This window comes from Pseudoliparis swirei, chromosome 9, assembly GCF_029220125.1.
Source record: "Pseudoliparis swirei isolate HS2019 ecotype Mariana Trench chromosome 9, NWPU_hadal_v1, whole genome shotgun sequence".
Classification (NCBI taxonomy): Eukaryota; Metazoa; Chordata; class Actinopteri; order Perciformes; family Liparidae; genus Pseudoliparis; species Pseudoliparis swirei.
The window spans coordinates 3,620,686-3,643,032 of NC_079396.1; the positions used below are offsets into that span (position 1 = coordinate 3,620,686).

Here is a 22,347-nt window from a genome sequence, read left to right on the forward strand (position 1 = left end):
GAATGTATTCGTAGAGCGACCCGACCGCCCGTCTGCCCGGACGCCGACGAGCCGTCTTCCCCTGTAGACGCCGCGCCGGGCCCCGAGTCCACGGAAGAATAAAAACATTTCATTTTTAAAAAATAAAAAAAAGAGACGGAATAGGATTGACCACAATAACAAAAAAGTTGAACATAAACCGTCTGGGTTTGAAGTGAAACACATTAACCCTGCAAATCTGCACACGGCCCTCTCACAAAATTCTGTCATGCTGAATAAAAAGCGGGGGGGGAAAGCACCTTTTTTCGTGTCTGTAACACAGAGCGTGTCTCAGAAGGAAGCCCTCTCTCTCCGAAGAGCATCGCAATCAGGGAAGTGTGACAATATCTCTTCCTGTTGTCTGTCTGAGAGAGAGAGCTGCGAGCTCTTTTGAAGAAAGAAAAAAAAACAGCCTCATTAATATTCACAGAGCTGCCCGGTTACTCCGCTGACGGCGGCACCGCCAGATGATGACGGCAATTTCTCTCGTGCGTGTGCCTGGAGGAGAAGGCGGCGGCGGCGACACCGTCTAGCAACTCCGCCTCACGTCCTCCAAGAAAAGCTTTTATTTTTCTCAAAGTGCCTCGACAGTGCAAAAAAAAAAAAAAAAAAAGTGCTGACAAAGGGGAGCTCTGTTGCCATAAATTGAGCAATATTCCTCAACTCCCACCCAGCATGTATTCCCCTCATTAGCGTACATGGTACTTTGCGGGAGGGGGGTGGGGGGGGGGAGAGCTCAAATTAAAAAGCCGGGGTAGAGGCTCAAATGAGCCTTGGGCTTAACACTCAGGTGCCCCGTCGGCACTTATAAAAATAGAAGAGGCCCCTGGAAGTGGTGGTGGTGGTGGTGGTGGTGGGGGAGGGGGGGGGCCTTGAGGTGTGCCCACTTGAGTCTGAATGGAAGTGTGTGCCAAGAGTGGAGTATTCACCATGCATGGCAGGACTTTGACACTCTTTTGGGGGACTTCAATGGTCTCTTCCCGATTCCTCTTTCTTTGGCAGATTCCTCCTCGGAGAGAGAGAGAGAGAGAGAGAGAGAGAGAGAGAGAGAGAGAGAGAGAGAGACCTCAGCTGGACGGCGGCTCCTTGTAAACACTTTTGCTTCTTCTGCTTTCTGCACCTCGTCCAGAGGTAACACTCGGGTTTCAGTCGGAATTAGTAAGGGGAGAGGTGTGTGTGTGTGTGGAGGGGGGGGGGGCTGTATGTCAGAGGTGGGTGGCTGTTTGAAGGGGGGGGGGGGGGGGGGGTCCGATGTTTGCTGAATGCTCTCCTTTGTCGCGATCATATTATGTTTCCACCACAATACTTCTAAACCCTGCTCCATCAACTCCATTCATGTGTAACAGCTCATGCAAATGTCGGCACTGGCCCTTTTTTTTTTCCTATGGGGGGGTGGGGTCGGGGGGGGGGGGTCCTTTTATCAGTCTACCACCCAACTACTTTCTCTCTCGCAAACCTCCCCACTATAGTCCAGAAAGCCTAAAGCACAGATTATAACCCCCCCCCCTCCCCCTCATACAGTTTGACAACACCGGAGGGAGAAGCGCGGAGAAACCAGATTCAGACGTCTAGAAGCGCTTCCTCTTCCTCTTCCTCTATCTCTATTCGGTCGGATGCGTCTTGTATCTTGTGTCTGTATCACGGAAGCTACCGGAAACATTCAGAGGCAACATCTGGCAGAAGAGACGCTCCGGTATCCGGGAGAGGAACGGGAGAAGAAACCGTAAAAAGAAGAACCCCCCCCCACCCCCCCAAAAAAAGCCCTCAACGGCGACGGCAGAGCTGGTTAAAACCCACAGGAAGCCGGGCACATGACGGACACACACACACACACACACACACACACAGGTGCAAAAGATTGGCACATTTTGGTCTTAAATAATCCAGCCGCTGTGGGGAGTGTATCACACACACACACACACACACACACGTGCAATGAAAGAACAATCAGGAATGTTGACTGAAGGAAGAGATACCCCTCCCTCAGGCAGTGTGTGTGTGTGTGTGTATGTGTGTGTGTGTGTGTGTGTGTGTGAGAGAGAGAATGAAATGCCATTTAATCTGGAGAAAGGAAAGGAATTATTTCCTCAGTTCCCGTTGGATGTCCTCTCTAACTGTTTGCCGGTTTCCATTGAGCCCATTTGCCGGTGAGTGGGACGGTGTTTACAGTACGGGGCGATACAAAGAGAGAGGGGGGCGTTCCACGGGGCCAATAATGGCTTTATTGCCACCGGAGGCATTTTGGTTGTCGTTGGCCCAATTAGTGCCGACATGTCAAAGATGAGCCCAGAGAGTCTGAAACACACGGCGTTTGACACGCGACACGGTCCCCACACAGATTAACAGATTAATCTACTCACTTAGATTCTTACCGGGGGACAATTTTCCATTTAAAGAGGTTTGGGGTGTGTGTGTGTGTGCTCTCAAGGAACACAATCTAGCAGTCGAGACAGTGCCCCCTCCCCAAGAAGAAGGTCCCATCTTGGGGAGGGGGCACTACAAGCAACTCCTGAACCGCACCGGGGCCGTCTATGAACTGGATCTGGACAGTCTGGTCTCAAACACAGGATGACAGATTTAGAGTTTTACCTGGAGAGAATTTCCTCTTTTTTTTTTGGTGTGGGGGGGGGGGGGAAGAAACCCACTCACATGAACCCATCTAGCCCTCCCCTCCAGACACTTTCTAGTGCCGTGTAGATAAACTTTTTTTCGTGGATGGGGCCAAGAAGGTCCCATCCTTGGGGAGGGGGCACCACAAGCAACTCCAGAACCACACCGGTGCCGTCTATGAACTGGATCTGGACAGTCTGGTCTCAAATACAGGATGTTTGACACATATCACACTTTTAGATGTTTACAATTTTCCATTTGGGGGGGGGGGGCAGGAAACCAACTCACATGAGCCCATCTTGCCCTCCAGTCCACACTTTCTAGTTCCGTGTAGATACACTTTCTTTTGAAGGTCCCATCTTGGGGAGGGGGCACTTACAAGCAACTCCAGAACGACACCGTCTATGAACTGGATCTTGACAATGGGGGATTGGATGGTGTGTGTGTGTGTGGGGGGGGGGGGGCGGGGGGATAAAGCCGCAACCGACTCACCCTGGATGACGCTTTCCTCTTGTACTTGTTGGCGAAGTCGAATTTCTCCTTGACCTCGTCCAGGAGCCGCTCCAGGCGAGCCCGCTCCTCTTTGCCCGAGTAATCCTGGCCCAGGAGGAGGTACGCCCGCCAGTTGGCCGAGTCGAAGCCCCAGTGGCAGGTCCGGTTCTCCTGCGCCTTGTGGCTGTGCACCACGAACTTGTGCGTCGGGTACATGAGTCTGCAGTCCATGCACTGGATGCACGCCGCGTTGGGGCTGCCGTACAGCTCCGGCACCAGCAAGCCTTTGCACTTGCCGAAGCACTCGTGGTAGACTTTGAAGCTCCTCTCGGTGAGCTGCAGCTCCAGCGAGGAGGAGGAGAGGGAGAGGGAGGAGGCGCCGCCGCTGCTCCCCGGCTCCTTCTTGCAGCGCGGCGGGTACGCGCCTCCGTAGATCAGGGCGTTGCACAGCCGCTCCGCGTCCGTCTTGGTGATGAGGCCGCAGGACGGCGCGGAGAACGGCAGGATGCCCATGACTTTGAGGATCTCCAGCTGGTCCGCGGTGCAGCGCGAGCAGTAGATGTGCAGGTCGTCGCACACGGAGTTGATCTGCTGGAGGGAGAAGTCCCGCAGCACCGTGTTGAGGATCTGCGGCAGGCACAGGCGCTTCTCCCCGCCGACCACGAAGCACGAGATGGTCTCGCCCTCCAGGATCGTCTCGCACCTCTCCGTGGAGCGGTCCGACGGGATGAACAGCGGGCCCGGCATCACCTGCGGCGGCAGATGCTGCAGGACCACCGGCTCCGGCTCTTTGCCCTCCTTCTTGAAGAGGAGCTCATGTTGCCACCGGGCAGAGAACGCCGCCGGCCCGCCGAGAGAGCTCATGGAGCTGAGGTGGAACTGCTTGAGAGTTTGTTGCAGTCCCGGATGAGGCTGGAAGCCCTGCCGATTTACGGTCTCCATGTTTTTCCTGCAACTTTACGCTACGCGTAAATCCGCCGTCGGGTCGTCGTCGTCGACTGGGACTCGCCGCGCGTAACTCTCCGCTCCTGAAGCCGGTAGTAAATCCACGGTGTCCGAGAAGAAGTGGCCAAAATTGCAGAAAGCTTCATCAAAACCATCCACGTATTAAAAAAGAACAGGAAAACAAAAAAAAGAAAAGAACCCCAAAAAAAGTCCCAAAAGGCGAGTGTTCTAGGTGGTGCTCCCTCCACCCCCGCGCGCCCCCCACCACCACCACCACCACCCCCCCGTGACTAGAGAGCGCACGCCGGCCAGTCGCTCCCTGCGCCGGGTCGCCGCCGACTGTCCATGTCTGGAGGAAGAAGAAGGAGAAGAAGAAGAAGAAGAAGGGAAAAGAAAAGTCTCTCTCCAAAACTCCAGAGAAGCGAAAAGTTCCTGTTTGTCAATTTTTAAACACCCACCACAAAAAAAAACGAAGTGGGAAGAAAATTAAAACTACAAAAAAGGAGGAGGGGGGGTGAGTCGACGGAACAATCCGTATTTTAAGCTCTTTCCGCTGTGGAGGACTGCCGCAGAACCCGCTCCGTCTCCCCCCGCTGCTCACTCTGACTGCCGGGCGAAGTCTGAGCGCCTGCCTGCTCTCTCTCTCTCTCTCGCTCTCTCTCTCTACCCTCAGTCTACTGCGCTCTCTCTCTCTCTCTCTCTCTCCGTCGCGCTCTCTCTAGGTCTCTCTCTCCCGCCCCCCTCCCCTCTGTGTTTGTGTGTCTGGGTCAGTCATTGAATCCTAGCCAGGAATGTGAGTGATTCTGCAGGCAGGCTGGGCTCTTCCAGGGACACGCCCCCTACACCCCCCCCTCCCTCCCCCTGCTGCCCAGCAGAATACGCATGCTGCGTTCACGTCACATGGGGTTTCAAAGCATCCGACTTGCTTTTTTCAATTTACAGTAGCGCGCACACGGAGGGATCACCGCGTTTAAGACTTTATATTCCACGACAGACTTTAACTCCAGATTATGATATTTATTTGACAGCTAAAGTCGGTATGGATTAAAAGTTAACAATCAAGATTTTAAATGTGCTTTATGCATGAAAGCATCAGTGATACTCAAACATTACGCTACTATTTACGTATACATATTTAAAATATAATAACGAATCTAATCGCCAAAAGTGGCCATTCTGTCAAATGAGTTTATTTAATACTTAATTATTCAATTATATTCTTATAGTCAAATTATTCCAGTGGCTGAAAAGGGAGAATAATTATATTTTAACTACTAGACTTCCTAAATGTACTCAAGATGAGTACTTCTGATGCCACGTTTATTTTTAATTTGTTATGTTAATTATTATTTGAATGCTGCGTTCATATTGTTAGCCATGTGAGCTTTTAGAAGGCAATGTTATATCTATTTTTATTTGCTCTTGGACTTTTTTTTAATGAAAAGGTGACGGCAGTACAGGGACACATAAACAGACGAACAATATTGTACAAAATAAAAACAAGCAAACAACAATAAATCAACAACAGCAACATAAATCAATGATTGGGATGATGGGTAACACATAAATACACATATACTTACACCTAGAAGTTCTCTTAATCTCTAAATATATACATGTCCTTGTATGTGTACATGAGAGATGGAGCAAAACATAATAATAATATCAATAATAATATTAATAATAATAATAATAACCCAAATAATACACATAAATAAATATACAAACACAGTTCAGGTTGTTGACTGTATGTTTAATCAACTGTGTGACTGCAGGTGAGGAATGTAATTCAATAATCGGAAGTTCCACATACAGGGAATTCATATTTACCATCTTTTCCCGTAGGCCCTGAATGGAGCATAAGAATGGAGAGCGTTTATGTGAATCGTTTTGGTTCAAGAGAGAGAAAGAGAGAGAGAAAGAGAGAGAGAGAGAGAATGGTTTTGGCACGTTTATATTATATTATATTTATAGCGGTAAGTGTTGGTGACTTTGAGAGAGGGTAAAGAGAGATTTATATTTCTTTGTCACCACAAATATGAATTCTTTCCAGGCTCATATTCTTTCCAGTTCTTTACTTGCACTTTTCGCTCTCTGCATTTATATCTACCTCCACATTTACAACATTGTAAACAGTGTGTCACACTAATACATTGTTACAGCTCTTTAATATGTCCACTTATTAGATGTGTTGAGAACAAACATGATGCTGGGTGGTTCATGTGTTCTTAAGCCAAGGGAATCGTTTTTTGGGGGACAGAAGAAGAAGAAAAAAGTGTTGCCGTGATAAATAATAGGAATATATAACTCCGCCTGCAGGAGGTCATGGTTCACCTGACTGAGCAGTCGGCTGTTCCTTTGGCATCCCCTTGCCAAACACAGATGAAACGGCAACATGGTGATTGCAGCCTCGCCTATGACATCCCTGACCTTTGACCTCAGGAAAAAACTCCCCAAAAATAGAAGAAAAAACCCTTTCACAGGGGGGAAAAAAAGAAGTGAAGAACCCTTCAGGAGAGCAACAGAGGAGGATCCCTCTCCGGGATGGACAGAAGGACGGATGTCATGTGACCAGACGTGTGGACGTTGCGCGAGAGGAACCCATCACCAACTGCGGCGGGAAGTCTCTCCTGTCGCTAGGCGGAACAGCGCTCGCGGATGAGAAGGGAGGGGAGCCGTGGGATGAGAGGAGAGCGAGATGTGATTCATCACGTCTGTCGATGCTGCTTTTATGTTTGAGTATCGGAGATGTGCGTCGAGTCTCACCGGCGAACTGGAGGCAACCCATAATATTTCATCGCTTCGATGGCTCTCAACATTTTATTACAGTGATGTCTTCTTTTTTCCTGTGAAATATTGAGTAAAATACCCCCAAACTAGCCATTTTTGGTCAAATACACAGCGCTGTGCCATCAGTGTCTGATTTAATATGAAAGATATACAATCCTGTTTATGAACTTACACTTATCTTCGATTTGGAATTTTTTTTTTTAATGAATGCTAATTTTAAATAAATGTGTGTGCCTTCACGTACCCCCATTGAAGGGGGGGGGGGGTATGTGCACCATGGATTGTGGTAGTCCCTCGTGCATATTGAGGGGGGGGGGGGGGTTCCTGTCGGTGGTGGTAGAGAGATAGTGTGGCCCTCGTTTGATTCGGTTGGCCCTTGGTAGTATTTGATACTATTGGACCAGCATATACGCCGTTAGCCGTTGGTTTAGGAGTGTGCAGGAAACATCTTTAGATCCTGTGAAATGTAAAGAAGTATACGAGTACAAGACGCGAACATTTCACTCTGTCTTTTAGCCCCGAGTCGACGTGCCCTTGAGCAAGACACTCGCCCCTGAGTTGCTCCCCGTGCGCTGTGTGATGTAACATGGTTGTAAGTCGTTTTGGATAAAAGCGTTAGCCAAAATGACACGTAGCGTAAACTCGAGGGTTTTAGGATCAATTCAATTTATTTTGTCCCGAATTACTTTGAACACTTCATATCTCTGTGCATGCCGCATGCTGATTGGCCCATTAGGCCAGAGTGGATCTTAGATTAGACCTCTCCCTCTCCACCGGGGTCAAAGGTGAATCGTGAATCAAGTGTTTCCTCTTTCTGCAATCAAAACACAGGGTTTCAAAGTGATAAAAAAAGAAGAATAAAGTCGAGCCCGCTCGATGACGTCGGGGTCCAATCACAGAGAATCTAGTTTTATGGACACAGCCAGGATCAGAAATATTTAACACCAGAGCCCCTCGGCCCCTTCCTTTATTCTTCTTCGTTGGTCTGACCACCAACGAAGAAGAGACGGCCCTTCAGAGGACATCATCTTCATCTTCTTTTTTACTTTCCTTACTCCACGCCTCTTTACCTTCCTACTGCTTCCACTTCCTGTCGCACCTGAACAAACCGCACATCTCTCCGCAGTATCCTCTTTTAAATTCTTATCTTATTTTATTTTTACATACTTTTTTTTAACTTATTCCTGCACTAAATGAGTTTTTTACGCCTCGGATTCACAGTTTTTCACAGCCTGTTCATTTTCTTTCATACATACAGTATGTGTTATACTGAGCCTGAGAAGAAAACAAATTACTTAATAACTGTTCTACTGTAATGTTGTGCATACAATTAAAAACATGATTAACTTGATAAATAAAAAATATATAAGATATGTTATTTTAATAACATATTGTATCTGCCCGGTACAACATTGACACAACTACCATCAAGCCCACAATGAACATGAGTAGTGACCCAAGGCCACCAAGCGTTGGGTGATGGAGCCACAGGGCTGGGCCACGTGGGGGGGGGGGGGGGGGGGTTGAGTTTATCAGTGCATGGCATGAAGCCATTCCTCCAGCCAGCACTGGGCTCTGGTAGCTCCGGGCTGGATGTGGGCCTACAGCCCTGCGTTGGCCTCTATACTGTTGTGTGTGTGTGTTCAAGATTCAAGATTCAAGATGTTTTATTTGTCACATACACACACAGGGTGTGCAGTGAAATGAAAGTGGCAATGCTCAGCAGGAATGTGCAAGGGCAACAAGTACACACTATTTACAATAAAAAACAACACAATATTTACAGTAAGTGTGTGTGTGTGTGTGTGTGTGTGCCTAAGAGGGGCAGTTGTGTGGGTCTATGTGGGGGTCCTGGTGAGGTCGGAGTTCACAATCCTGATGGCCTGAGGAAAGAAACTCCGTCTCAGTCTCTCTGTTCTTGCAGCGTGACTACGGAGGCGCCTGCCTGACCGCAGCAGCTGAAACAGTCTGTTGTTGGTGTGTGTGTGTGTGTGTGTGTGTGTGTTTACATGAGCTGGTAATGCATACGGAGCTTGTGCTTCTACCTCCTATCAAGGCCGAAGCTGCTCGACGGTACGGAGGTGAACGCCAAGCCTCGTTTTCTCAATGATTAGTATTACTCTCGCTCTCCTTTTTTTCTTCTTCTTCTTCGATGAGTTCATCCGCGTTTATCTTTTACTTGTATGCTTCTCATGTGTTGTCCTTGTAATACTATCTGGTGAGCACGATGGGCTGACTGGATGCTATGGCCATGACACCGAGTCCCCCCCCCCCCTCCTCCCTGTCTCTGTTTCTTGATTCAATTCGATTTATTTTTGCACAGCCCAAAAATCGCATTTTGCAAAATTTGCCTCAGACCTCATATTGGTTTAGGAAAATCTCTCCGGGAGAGCAACCACATCGTCCAGGACTCACAGTCACAGCTCCTCCAACTCCAATGTACGATGATGACAACAACAAATAAACCATCCTATGAACAAATCACGTTTGGAAACATCGAAATCCGGGCCCGATGTCAGCTGGGCGACGTGGCTCGATGGATGCGGTGTGACGATGTCCAGAATCCCAGTCGCAGAACCTTCGATGGGGCTAAAGGGTTCTGCTCTGGCTCTGCGGGGCCAGTGGGCCGGCACGTACCGACGGTTCTGGTGAGGAAACCGAAGCTGACGGAATTATTCCAGAACGGCACGTTTTCACTCCCAACTCGTCGAATGGCATCGCCCGGTGAGCGGCCCTCCGCCTCCAGATAGAAGTCCATGTTCACAAACACATGAGGGGCCCAAACAGTCCGTGTCCATCCCCCCCGACCTCCTCTCTGAGTGGACCTTCTCGCTATCTAGACGGCGTCGGATGCTCTCACGATGATGCGGTTTGTATCGGAGACTCAAGGAGATGCTGAAAGCGTGCCGAGGTTTCAGGTGACCAGGACCGTTATACGAGTTGTAAGTGAGGATGTGTTATCCGCAAAGGGCTGGGTGGCTTCCTCTGGCCGTGCAAATATCAAATCCTTGGATTTGTATACAGAAAAACAAACAAAAGCGAGATCGTCATTCGTGGAAGAAGTCAGAAGTGACTGCAATGGCCAGGAGACACTCTCTTTGGATGGAGGCAGATCCCACATGGGACTCCTTCCAAGCAAAAGAAAATACCTGGAAGACCCAAACATGACCTGGAACAGAACTGTGCAGGACAAACTAGCCAAGATGCACTTCATTTGGGAGGTTACCCAAGGACAAGGATAGAGGGAGCTAGGAGGGAGCTAGGAGGGACCCAGAACATGAAGTAGAAAACTGAGTCAATACGTGATCTCTTTATCTATTAACTAAACGCCACAACAGGCATCAGACACAGACAGGTCCAATGGACCCAATGAGACGTGGAGAGAGGTGCTCAGTGTATCCTAGAGGAGAGAGGTGCTCACTCAGTGCGTTTACATGATGGTATAATTCGAATCTTGCTTTAGTCAGACTATGCTATCTTTTGGGGGATCAGCTGTTATCCCAATATACATGGCAGTGAGTCATTCGAATCATTGGCCTTTGAAAGCATGTCATATCCGAGACGATAGGCGGCGCTGTTTTCATAACAACTCGTGGTGATACAGCCATTTCCGCTTGACCTCTTCACCACCACCAACAACAACATTTTGAGAAAGATGGCGAACAGAGAGCGTTTCTAATCTACATCCCTCTACTATTCTTCCATGGTGTTAATCGGAGTACAGCGAATGCAAATGGCGCTATTGGCTGAGTTGATAACGGAGAGAAGACGCCGTCGCCGAAGGTACACGGAGAATTTAATTTATCGTCTCTTTCGACTTCCGGGTCACGACATGGGAGGGAGGGAGGAGGAGGGCGGCGGGATCTCGAGCATGCGCAAAGACGCAAAATCCAGTTCCGAATCGAATTCACCGTTACATGCCGCGATAGTCGAATTATCAACTGGATCGGACCGAGCTATCCAGGGGTGTTAATCGGATCGAAGTCGGACCGCACATAGTCCGACTAAGGTGTTTACATGAAACGGATAATTCGATTTCAGTCCGACTAAGCCAATAATTCGATTGCATGTAAACACACTGAGTGTATCCTAGAGGAGATAGGTGCTCAGTGTATCCTAGAGGAGATAGGTGCTCACTGTATCCTAGAGGAGATAGGTGCTCAGTGTATCCTAGAGGAGAGGTGCTCAGTGTATCCTAGAGGAGAGAGGTGCTCAGTGTATCCTAGAGGAGATAGGTGCTCAGTGTATCCTAGAGGAGAGAGGTGCTCAGTGTATCCTAGAGGAGATAGGTGCTCAGTGTATCCTAGAGGAGATAGATGCTCAGTGTATCCTAGAGGAGAGAGGTGCTCAGTGTATCATAGAGGAGATAGGTGCTCAGTGTATCCTAGAGGAGAGAGGTGATCAGTGTATCCTAGAGGAGAGAGGTGCTCAGTGTATCCTAGAGGAGATAGGTGCTCAGTGTATCCTAGAGGAGAGAGGTGCTCAGTGTATCCTAGAGGAGAGAGGTGCTCAGTGTGTCCTAGAGGAGAGAGGTGCTCAGTGTATCCTAGAGGAGAGAGGTGCTCAGTGTATCCTAGAGGAGAGAGGTGCTCAGTGTATCCGAGAGGAGAGAGGTGCTCAGTGTATCCTAGAGGAGATAGGTGCTCAGTGTATCCTAGAGGAGAGAGGTGCTCAGTGTATCCGAGAGGAGATAGGTGCTCAGTGTATCCTAGAGGAGATAGGTGCTCAGTGTATCCTAGAGGAGAGAGGTGCTCAGTGTATCCTAGAGGAGATAGGTGCTCAGTGTATCCTAGAGGAGAGAGGTGCTCAGTGTATCCGAGAGGAGAGAGGTGCTCAGTGTGTCCTAGAGGAGAGAGGTGCTCAGTGTATCCTAGAGGAGATAGGTGCTCAGTGTATCCTAGAGGAGAGAGGTGCTCAGTGTATCCTAGAGGAGAGAGGTGCTCAGTGTATCCTAGAGGAGATAGGTGCTCAGTGTATCCTAGAGGAGAGAGGTGCTCAGTGTATCCTAGAGGAGATAGGTGCTCAGTGTATCCTAGAGGAGAGAGGTGCTCAGTGTATCCGAGAGGAGAGAGGTGCTCAGTGTATCCGAGAGGACAGAGGTGCTCAGTGTATCCTAGAGGAGATAGGTCCTCAGTGTATCCTAGAGGAGATAGGTGCTCAGTGTATCCTAGAGGAGAGAGGTGCTCAGTGTATCCTAGAGGAGATAGGTCCTCAGTGTATCCTAGAGGAGATCGGTGCTCAGTGTATCCTAGAGGAGAGAGGTGCTCAGTGTGTCCTAGAGGAGAGAGGTGCTCAGTGTATCCTAGAGGAGAGAGGTGCTCAGTGTGTCCTAGAGGAGAGAGGTGCTCAGTGTGTCCTAGAGGAGAGTCTTAGTTCTCCTCTTGTCCACTGGGAGCACCTGCATATCTTTCTGTGTTGTCATGACTCCATGGAGAAGTTGACCGACGGTGTAAAACTCCCAAACGCACTCACACTTCAGCAGCTCCGCTCCCCCTCACGTTCATCCTCCTCCATCATCTCGGCCGTCGTCACGGCAACGGAGCACAACAAAGCTTCACGTGAGGCGGCGGGTGACGTTTCTTTCCATGGCGCCGGGGTTGCTTTTCTTCTTCTTCTTCTTTCTCCTCCTCCTCCACCTCCTTCCTCTTTCTCATTCTCCTCCCCCCCCACCTCATTCTTCTTCTTCTTTCTCCTCCTTCTCCTCCTCCTCCACCTCCTTCTTCTTCTTTTTCCTCTTTCTCATTCTCCTCCTCCTCCACCTCATTCTTCTTCTTCGTTCTCCTCCTTCTCCTCCACCTCCTTCTTCTTCTTCCTACTTCTCATCCTCCTCCTTCTTCTTCTCTTTATTCCTTCTCCTCCTCCTTCCTCCCCCTCCTCCTTCCTTCTTCTCCTCCTCCTCCTTCTCCTCCACCTTCTTCTTCTCTTTCTTCCTTCTCTGCCTCCTTCCTCCCCCTCCTCCTCCTCCACCTTCTTCTTCTCTTTCTTCCTTCTCCTTCTCCTCCTTCCTCCCCCTCCTCCTCCTTCCTTCTTCTCCTCCTCCTCCACCTTCTTCTTCTTCGTCTGCTTCTTCTTCTTCTCTTTCTTCCTTCTCTGCCTCCTTCCTCCCCCTCCTCCTCCTCCTCCACCTTCTTCTTCTCTTTCTTCCTTCTCCTTCTCCTTCTCCTCCCCCTCCTCCTCCTTCCTTCTTCTCCTCCACCTTCTTCTTCTTCTTCTTCTTCTTCTTCTTCCCAGAGTAGCACTATATGTGGACCACAGGCCTGGCCCACTGCTCTGCTTTTGTGTTTCCTCCCCTCTGTGGTCGAGGTAGAATTGGCCAATGTCAGCGATCCTCCAGCGGCGGTCCTTTCTGGAATACTCATCTCACATGGCACAGCGGCCCAAACAAATAAAACTCCCACCTTCATTTCAAAGTGGCGGGTTTTCCCTCAGTTGCTGTTTTCCAGCGCTCTCTCTGAAATAATGCTCTCCTCTTTCCTTTCTTTCCTTTCCTTCCGTTCAGTCCAGCTTTCCCTCGCCTTTGTTTCCATTGCATAAGTGTAGCCGCTCTCCGTTGGTCCCTCTCTTCTGGCTCAGGGAGGCTCAGTAAATCCACCGTTATGATGACTTCAACTTTCCACTTGATGATTACAATCAAACAGAGGAGTCTTTATCAACGACATCACCACATCGCATCCTGACAGAATCACTTTGAGGAACTCCATTCATTCATTCTGACACGGGCGAATAATATATATATTATTTGTTTCTTTTAGAAAGAAGACAAACTAGTTGTTCTCTTTCTAAAATAATATAATATATATATATATATATAAATATATATAGGAGCAAGGGGGTGTTAAAAAATGTCTGGTAAGTTTTGATGCACACTTGCCCTCATGAACTAAATATATATGCTATATACACGTTAATAAATGCAGACAATCATCTGTAAGTAATATTCAGTGTAATATTCTCTGTAATTAAAGCTGCAAGTGCTTATAGTTAGAGCTGAATCAGGTTCACCTGGTCCAGCGCCTAGAGATGCTGCTATAAGCAGAGAGGCTGCTGGGGGACGCTTAGGATACACTGAGCACCTCTCTCCTCTAGGATACACTGAGCACCTCTCTCCTCTAGGATACACTGAGCTCCTCTCTCCTCTAGGACACACTGATCACCTATCTCCTCTAGGATACACTGAGCACCTATCTCCTCAAGGATACACTGAGCACCTCTCTCCTCTAGGATACACTGAGCACCTCTCTCCTCTAGGATACACTGAGCACCTCTCTCCTCTAGGATACACTGAGCTCCTCTCTCCTCTAGGACACACTGATCACCTCTCTCCTCTAGGAGACACTGAGCACCTATCTCCTCTAGGATACACTGAGCACCTCTCTCCTCTAGGATACACTGAGCACCTCTCTCCTCTAGGACACACTGAGCACCTCTCTCCTCTAGGATACACTGAGCACCTCTCTCCTCTTCTTTCTCTACTTATGGATGAATTTACATCTCTCCATCACTTGGACTTCACGTCTTATAGGGTCTTTCCTGATATGATGTGAGGTCAAAGGTCAGGGATTTGTGATTTTGAGCTATGCACAATAAACTGAATTGAATTCTTCCCAACAAACTACTTTTCTCAAGTTCAGTTTGAACCCCTGACACTCCTTGTGGAATGCATAAAGATGTTTTAAATGTTCTGTTGATTACCTGTCATCATGCAAGAGCAGGTATGTGCATTACACCCACAGTCTATAATTATGCCTAATTATGCACAGCTTACATAACACATTTAATGGATAATTAAAACTAATTATAGAATAGAATATACACTTTTATATTGTCTTCACTGGATTTTTAAGGTGTAAAAAATATGTTATATTTGATTAGTTCACTGAGAAGCAACTTGTCACAAGACAATAGACTCTCAAAAGTAAGGGGCAATGTCGGTAACACGTTATAATAACTAAAACGCTATTTATTAATTGTTGCGGGGTGACAGTGGTTTGCTGGTCTGTTTTTCAATCAGAGCATTGGCGTTTCAATCCCTGCTCACTAATAATTGTAAATAATTTATATTTAAAGATTTGTTTTTTTAATCATTTAGTAATACTTTTTAAATGACCTCATTAATCATCTTTAAGTCCTTAATAATTGGTTTGGAATATATATTACTTAATTTACAAATGGGGAAAACATAATTTATAAAGTACGAAAATCCAATCATGAAACAAGTCAACCCATTAAAAAAAAGAAGAGAAGAAGCCATTTGAACCCTGGGATAAAATGTCCAGTAGCCAAAGTTAAAAAAGCAGCATGTTAAAATGGTGAATAGCTTTAAAAAAAACACAAAAATCCAGTCCTTATATATACATACATTTTACAATAAATTGTATTGAATAAAACTGTCATGAACACAATATATTTAATTTCATTGTACAATGAAAAAAAGAGAAAGACTTCATGATTTGGTGAGCGGCTGAGACGATGGGACGTTATTACAATCCTGACCAACAGATGGCGCTGTGCACATTCAAGCTGTTTGCGAGCAGCTTTTAAATCAGAGAAGAAGAAGAAAAAAGGCGTCAACTTCCGTTTCTCACAGCGGCGCGACATTTTCAAGATGTTAGAGGAACGAAATGGCTGAAAAACATTCAACGTCCAAACTCAAACGAAATAAACCGTCCGTGAAAGATCTCCAGCCGGCAGTTCGTCCACTGCAGAGGAGCCACGCGGCGTCGTTGTCCAGCGAGCTCACCGCCGGGAGGTGGGTGTTGTGTTCACGTGAAGTCGGAAACTTAAGCTACACAGGGTTGTTTTCTTTCTTCCCTCGTGACTGAAACAGACCCGGGATGTTCAAAACACGACATGCTAAACGAGAGAACGACCCCCCCCCCCCCCTCATTGAAAGGTGTAACGTGCTCTTATTGTTTTAGCTGAATCACGTGACTAACCGAACCCTTTCACCATTAGTGGGCGTGGCTATTAAATCAGGCATGTTCGCGGTCTAATAACACACGTGTTTGGATATGAAGCTCTATACTTAGATATTTAAATCTCACACCTTGTTTTCTACTGTGCGTTATGGTTTAAGGACTAATGTATCTTAGAGGGTAAACCAGAATATTAAAACACCGTAAACTGATTTTAATTAACCTTAAATTTGTCTTTTTAGAAGAGCAAAGTGAGACTCTTTGTACCAGATTAGCCCGCCAACGCACGATGGAACCAGGTGGGAAATAAAGGCCTGAATCCACCCCTCTGACACTAAAATATAACATAACTAGAACGGGCACTCGGTAGAGCGCATACCTTCACATATCACAAGATTGGGCATTGCATTATGAACATTTGGGCATTAGTTGCATGCCAATTGGATAAAAATTGACCGCGCTATGTTAAAAAGAAGATTTTGACCTTTTCATGACCTTGACCCGATCGATCCCAAAATCTAATCAAATGGTCCCCGGATAATAACCAATCATCCCAATAAATTTCATGCGATTCGGTTTAATACTTTTTGAGTTATGCGAATAACACACACGCATACAAATAAATAAAGAAATACACGGCGATCAAAACATTACCTTCCGCATCAATGCGAAGGTAATGAGTAAGAAGGTTGTGATTCATTCTGGAGCTGTTATATTAAATTGTACAGATGCACCCTAATGAAGTCGTAATTTAGTGTAAGACTAATTCCTCGACAGCTTTAAGGAGAATTTCCCAGAATCTGCACTGTGGAGTTCACACATAAAGCGGTTATTCGACATTTGTACAGCACAAAACTTCATGCACTGTAACTCACCCTGTTTCTAAACAGAATGCGAGTGTATTTTCTGCCTTAAATTTTTTTTAACATCCACAATGTGAATCTACGTTTTTTCTTCTTCTTCCCCCTCGTACTTTGTTCTTTACACAAGCAGACACGGTGCACCAGATCAAAAGAGCGCCTTCATAAATAATTTCATTTGCCGGATTAAAAATGCATACAGAATATAATTTTTTGAGGGGGGGAAAAAGAGGGAACAACCCGAGCGTCGCCTCCTGTTGGGGTTTGGAAGATTGAATCACATTTTTCACACGTGGAAACTCGTGAAATGTGTAAAAAAAGAAGCTTCACATCCCTTGTGATTGGAGACGCTCTGGTTGATGGCGGTTATGTAACATCTGCAGGTCGGCGTGGGGGAGCAGCGAGCAGCGGCCCGCGGAGGAGAGCCTGTGGCTGTCGGTGCTGAAGTCCGAACTGCCCGACCTGGAGGATCAGAACTGGGACCAGGTTCCGGATCTTCCACTTCCATCCGCAGCGGTACGGTCCTGCTGGGCTGAGGGTGACTGGATTATTCTGACAAAGAACTGAACGCTTCTCAGTTGACTTTCCTATTTTAAATAATATTATGGATGTGTGTGTATAGATATATGAAGACATTTTAATGTTGTCTTTTTATGTATGAAAATATATATATATATATATATAAAATATTATAGATATATATAAAAAAGACCCCACGACTCTAAAGAAGGCTAAGCGGTATGGATAATGGAATATATAAAGACATTTTAAGATATATATATATATATATATATACACACTCAACCGTGTTCACAAAAATGATCACGCTTGACTTTCCTTTTTTAAATAATAATTTGTATATATTTTTATATGTATATATAAATACATTTTGATAGCTTTTAATATACAAAAATATAATATATATAATGAACAATGAACACGGTTGACTTTCCTTTTTTAAATAATAATTTTGATGTCTTATATATAATTAAAAAAATATATATAAAATATATATCACAACAATGAACACGGTTGATTTTCCTTTTTTAAGTTATCATTGTGATGTGTATATATATATATACATATGTATATATATATATATATGTATATGTATATACATATGTATATATGTATATATATATATATGTTGCAAATTGAATCGTGTCCTTTAGAAACCCTTCGCCGTGAAGCTAGACGAGCGGTGGTTGTGTGACCTCGGCGACGAGGTCGCTCCCTTTCCTGAACCCTCGCCACCTTCTCCGAGGACTTCACGGAGTCCAGATCCCGCCGGTAGCGGCTCCTCCCAGCAGGAGCTCTCGGTACACGGCCGACTCGGACCGGCGTCGTCTCACAGCGGGCGAAGTCACGACGGCGAGACGGCGTCCCCACAAGAACTCGCCGATAGAGCTCCGCCCCCCCGCAGCTGGGGGGGGCCGGCGTCATCAGCCGGAGCGCCGGGGGGAGGGGCCCACGGGGGGAGGACGGGAGGAGAGGAAGACACTGGACCGGTCTGCAGACGGCCTCGAGCCAACCAGGGGACGCCGTCTGACGGCCGAGTCCATCTGCAGAGGCAGGAGGAAGAGGAAGAGGAGGCACACACGAGTGTCAGAGGAGGAGGAGGGGACCGAGAGCTGCAGAGCTGCCCCATGTGCCTGATGGTGTTCCCCGTCGGGTAAGAGACGCAACACACTTATTTTCACTAAAATGTAGACGCACACACACACACACACGTACGTGTGTACTGTCGGTACCAACCGTCTCCGTGTTCCGTCTCTCCAGGTTCAGCCAGATGGATTGTGACGGCCACCTGGCCCAGTGCCTGTCAGAGGTCAACGTGGACATGAGCTGGTGACACACACACACACGCACACACACACACACTACGCTGCCTCCTGGGGAACCTGAGAAGCAGTTTTGTGATACAACCTCAAACTTTCATCCCAGTATTTTCGAGGATCTTTGCAGTAACAGTTTGTACTTGTGGTCGATATCATGCTCTCTCGCTCTCTCTCTCCATATACAGGACTGTCTCAGAAAATTAGAATATTGTGATAAAGTTCTTTCTTTTCTGTAATGCAATTAAAAAATTATTAAATATAAATTATTAAATATTAAAAGAATAAAAGGCTTGCAATATTTCAGTTGATTTGTAATGAATCCAGAATGCATGACATTTTTGTTTTTTTAATTGCATTACAGAAAATAAAGAACTTTATCACAATATTCTAATTTTCTGAGACAGTCCTGTATATATAGAATAACTATATATATATGTATGTAGAATGCTGTAATATATGTATATATATTCAGAGTCCGTAGCTCCATCCTGTGAATGGATTCCTGCTGCTGGACGTCGGTGGAGCTGAACGTGGAGAAAAGGTTTCTGTGAAACATAAACGGTGTTTACAAACTCATTGTTTAGTTTGAAAGAACGGTCATTGCAGGTTGGAAAATAAGTTGTAAAAAAGTAATGGTCATCACATATTTCACAATATAGTATTAAATAAAATATTCCATTGTGTACTATATCAATAAATAAGTTCTACAGTTATGAATTTTTTTATCTTGTCAATAGTATAGTACATCTTTAAAATAGAAATATACTGTGTGTGTGTGTGTGTGTCAGAAAAAGGTGTTAGATGATGAATAGTTTCATCAGAGGACGTGAGCACACACACACACACACACACAGCTGTAGCGTCTGCAAAGAGGAAGGACTCGTTTCACAGAAAACCAGTATCATTTTTAATAATTACACATATTTACAAATATGCAGTGAAGCGAAATGAAGCGTGTCCAAGCGGCGTGAACCGTAAACACGGAGCGCCTCGAACCTCCCGCTTCCAGATGTTTGAGTGGCCTTCACTGTTCTCTGCAAAGTGGGGTTTTTTTCTCCAGGACTCCCAGTTCATCCATTGGTCCCTCAATAAAATAAACAAAACAACAAAAACAACAATGTGCAAACGGAACTCATGACGGCCGTGTTCACAAAATGCAGCGAATGAGATGGAGTTTAAGGGGTTGGAGGAAGAAGAGTGTGTGTGTGTGTGTGTGTGTAAAGGCCCTACAGCTAATTGACACCATGTGACTCAGCTAATTTATCCTATTGTCGAGACACGCAAATAATTAAATACGACCCGAGAATCTGACGAAGCGCCGAGGTTCTCTGGGAACGTGGGCTCTGTGTGCAGTCCCTCAACCGGCCACCAGAGGCAGGAGTCACTCTGCAACGCTGTTCATTCTGGTCACATGACGTCTATTGTTCCGTCCATCCCGGAGAGGGGTCCTCCTCCGTTGCTCTCTTCACTTATTATTCCCCCTAAAAGTTGTTTTCTTCTATTTTTTGGGGAGTTTTTCCTGATCCGATGTGAAAGGTCAAAGGTCAGTGAGGTCGTAAAGCCGACAGGCTAATTTGTAATTTTGGGCTCTGCAAAATGAGCTGCATTGAGTTAATGAGAAGAATAAGCTGCCGTGTTTGTTCTTCTCCATGGTCTCATATTTCTGTTCACCGTGTGGACGGGTGTGACATCGTCATGGTAACGCGGCGGTTTTCCCGGCCCGTGTTTTTGGGGTCTACGTGACTCGTGACTTCGGTTCCAGGAGAACGTCTCATCTTTGTGTTCTGAACACGCTCGACTCAAATAGTAGACGACAATTATTTATTTTTTTAACTCTAGATATAGATCATCGTTCCTCCATCAGCTCCGTGTACACGACACAAATAGAGGTGTGTTACGTGTCAGAGGTGTGTGTGTGTGTGTGTGTGTCCTTGTGTTGCCTTCAGGTGCCAATCTGGTGAATAGTTGCCACCTGGGTTCCTGAAGGCAACGGGCCAATCAGAGGGCTCCGTTTTAAAAAGGAAGAAGTTTTTGTTTGGTCACACACACACACACACACACACACACACACACACACACACACACACACACACACACACACACACACACACACACACACACACACACACACACACACACACACACACACACACACACACACACACACACACACACACACACACACACACACGAAGGTTGAGGTCACGTGGTGTGTTCAGGGCCCCCTGTACATGGTGATTGGCTGCTGCTCCTTCTGTTTTTGTTTCCGTGGATCTTTGTTAGTTTGTTTCTTTCCTAGTTTTATTATCTTTATATTTGTTCGTCCCGTCCTCGCCCCCTTCAGGGAACCTCTGTGAATAAATCTACTTTATAAACGTGTTTTTTCACATTCTTTTGCAATAATTTGCCTTTTTCTGTTTTGGATTTGGCAAGAAGAAGAAACCTCGTGACCCTGATAAAAGGGTTTAACGTCTTTCTATTGGACCGGACACTTTGTTTATTGACTAACTTTTACTAAATTGAATTATAATCAAATGAATAGTTGTTTACTTTTTAAAGAAAATAACTTATTGGTTGAGGAATAACAACTTGATGGTAGCCCCGCCCAGATTAAAAGGTAAATCACATTCATCACGTCGCTATTTATTTGTGTTATTCATAATTTAAAGGTTATTTGCTTTGAAAAGGCAATAAAATATTGAAGAGTTTTTATTTATTAATTATTTCTTACAGGTGTCCGTTAACACACAGTGGAAACAACACTGCCGATAAATAAAAGCTTTTCTCGTTTCACCTTTGTGTGTGTGCGTGAGTCTTGTTGCTAGGAGACGGCGGCGTGAGTGAGAGTGAGAGTCGTAGTTTGGCTGAACATCGACACGATTTTGGACGACGTGACGAGAGATTTATTAGTCTTTAGACATCGACTTTTATTAATCTCGAGTCGTAAACCCGAAGAGAAAAATGTGAAGCGCCGTTTACGTGTTTAGTGGATTGAGCAACATGAACAACGTCCGGGAATAATGATTATTATTATGACACATCCAGAGATATTCTAGTCTGAGGACGACGGGGAATACAAACTTCAATTTGAAGTGAAGAAAACAACAACAAACCCACATGTTTAAGAATTTCAAAATAAGAGCGTCGCGTTCCTGTGTGACGACGATGAAGGAAAACACATCGTCTGCTTTAAAGTCAAAATAACATGTTGGATGTCTTTTTGTTTCCTGATGCTTTGAGAACTCGTTCCTCTTCGTCACGAGTGAAGATGAGTTCATGACGTCTTTTCTAAAGACCTTTTATTCCTTTTAGAAACAACCAATAGATACTTTGAATTTTTATTGATCAGTTTTTAAGAGATTTGACTGCAGAAAGACGTCTAGTTTGCAGCGTGTGTGTGTGTGTGTGTGTGTGGAGACATCTCCCCGACCCAGCGGTCACGTGACGCTTCCCACCGGCTGCAGATGGTCACGCAGCGGCAGCTGGTGGAGAGGAATCCGACGGTGCCTGAACACACCGCGGAGGGTTTGAAGTCGTGATTCTCCGTGTTTACTGGAGCTGTGTGTGTGTGTGTGTGTGTGAGGGGTTTACCGATACGGGACCGTATGGACCGCGGCCGCCTGTGACGTCATCACACGGAGCGTCACGCTCCGTCCAAATAAATAAAGTGTCCGACGCCATTTTTAAAAATAGAACTATGCTGATACTTTGGGGACGGACGCTCGTGGAGCCGGCGGGTCTTCACGGGGCGTGTTCCATCACGGAGACGAGTGCAATCAGAGCCGCGGTAACAAGATCTTAGAGGCACTTCTTAAATAAAAGTTAAACAAAGTGATCACCCGTTAGTGGAAAAATCCAACAAAATGAACAAAAAAGGGT

General features: G+C 46.1%; 3 protein-coding genes across 3 annotated transcripts in view; 1 reads left to right on the forward strand and 2 right to left on the reverse strand.

Annotated features, from left to right (window-relative positions):
• The window catches only part of skia (v-ski avian sarcoma viral oncogene homolog a), a 69,267-nt gene extending 64,984 nt beyond the window's left edge, over positions 1-4,283 (reverse strand). Inside the window, exon 1 of the mRNA XM_056422659.1 lies at positions 3,121-4,283. Within this exon, the coding sequence (XP_056278634.1) occupies positions 3,121-4,062 (942 nt within the window). The 5' untranslated portion in view covers positions 4,063-4,283. The remainder of the gene's footprint in view (positions 1-3,120) is intronic.
• An 11,173-nt stretch (positions 4,284-15,456) lies between these two features.
• Positions 15,457-18,673, forward strand: si:ch73-70k4.1 (Fanconi anemia core complex-associated protein 20). Its single transcript, XM_056423517.1, has 4 exons — positions 15,457-15,604; positions 17,014-17,146; positions 17,803-18,302; positions 18,410-18,673. The coding sequence occupies exons 1-4, from the start codon at positions 15,477-15,479 to the stop codon at positions 18,480-18,482; spliced, it is 834 nt and encodes a 277-aa protein (XP_056279492.1). The 5' UTR covers positions 15,457-15,476; the 3' UTR covers positions 18,483-18,673.
• A 678-nt stretch (positions 18,674-19,351) lies between these two features.
• Positions 19,352-22,347, reverse strand: part of prkcz (protein kinase C, zeta) — a 96,558-nt gene continuing 93,562 nt past the window's right edge. The window contains exon 18 of the mRNA XM_056423515.1: positions 19,352-22,347. This exon is cut by the window's right edge and continues 750 nt beyond it. The gene's annotated coding sequence lies outside the window, so the exon portion shown is untranslated.

Coding starts and splice junctions, on each gene's coding strand:
- si:ch73-70k4.1 (XM_056423517.1), top strand. CDS start 15,477: ATGGCTGAAAAACATTCAACGTCCAAACTCAAACGAAATAAACCGTCC. Junction 15,605..17,013: donor AGCGAGCTCACCGCCGGGAG/GTGGGTGTTGTG, acceptor TAACATCTGCAG/GTCGGCGTGGGGGAGCAGCG. Junction 18,303..18,409: donor CTGATGGTGTTCCCCGTCGG/GTAAGAGACGCA, acceptor CCGTCTCTCCAG/GTTCAGCCAGATGGATTGTG.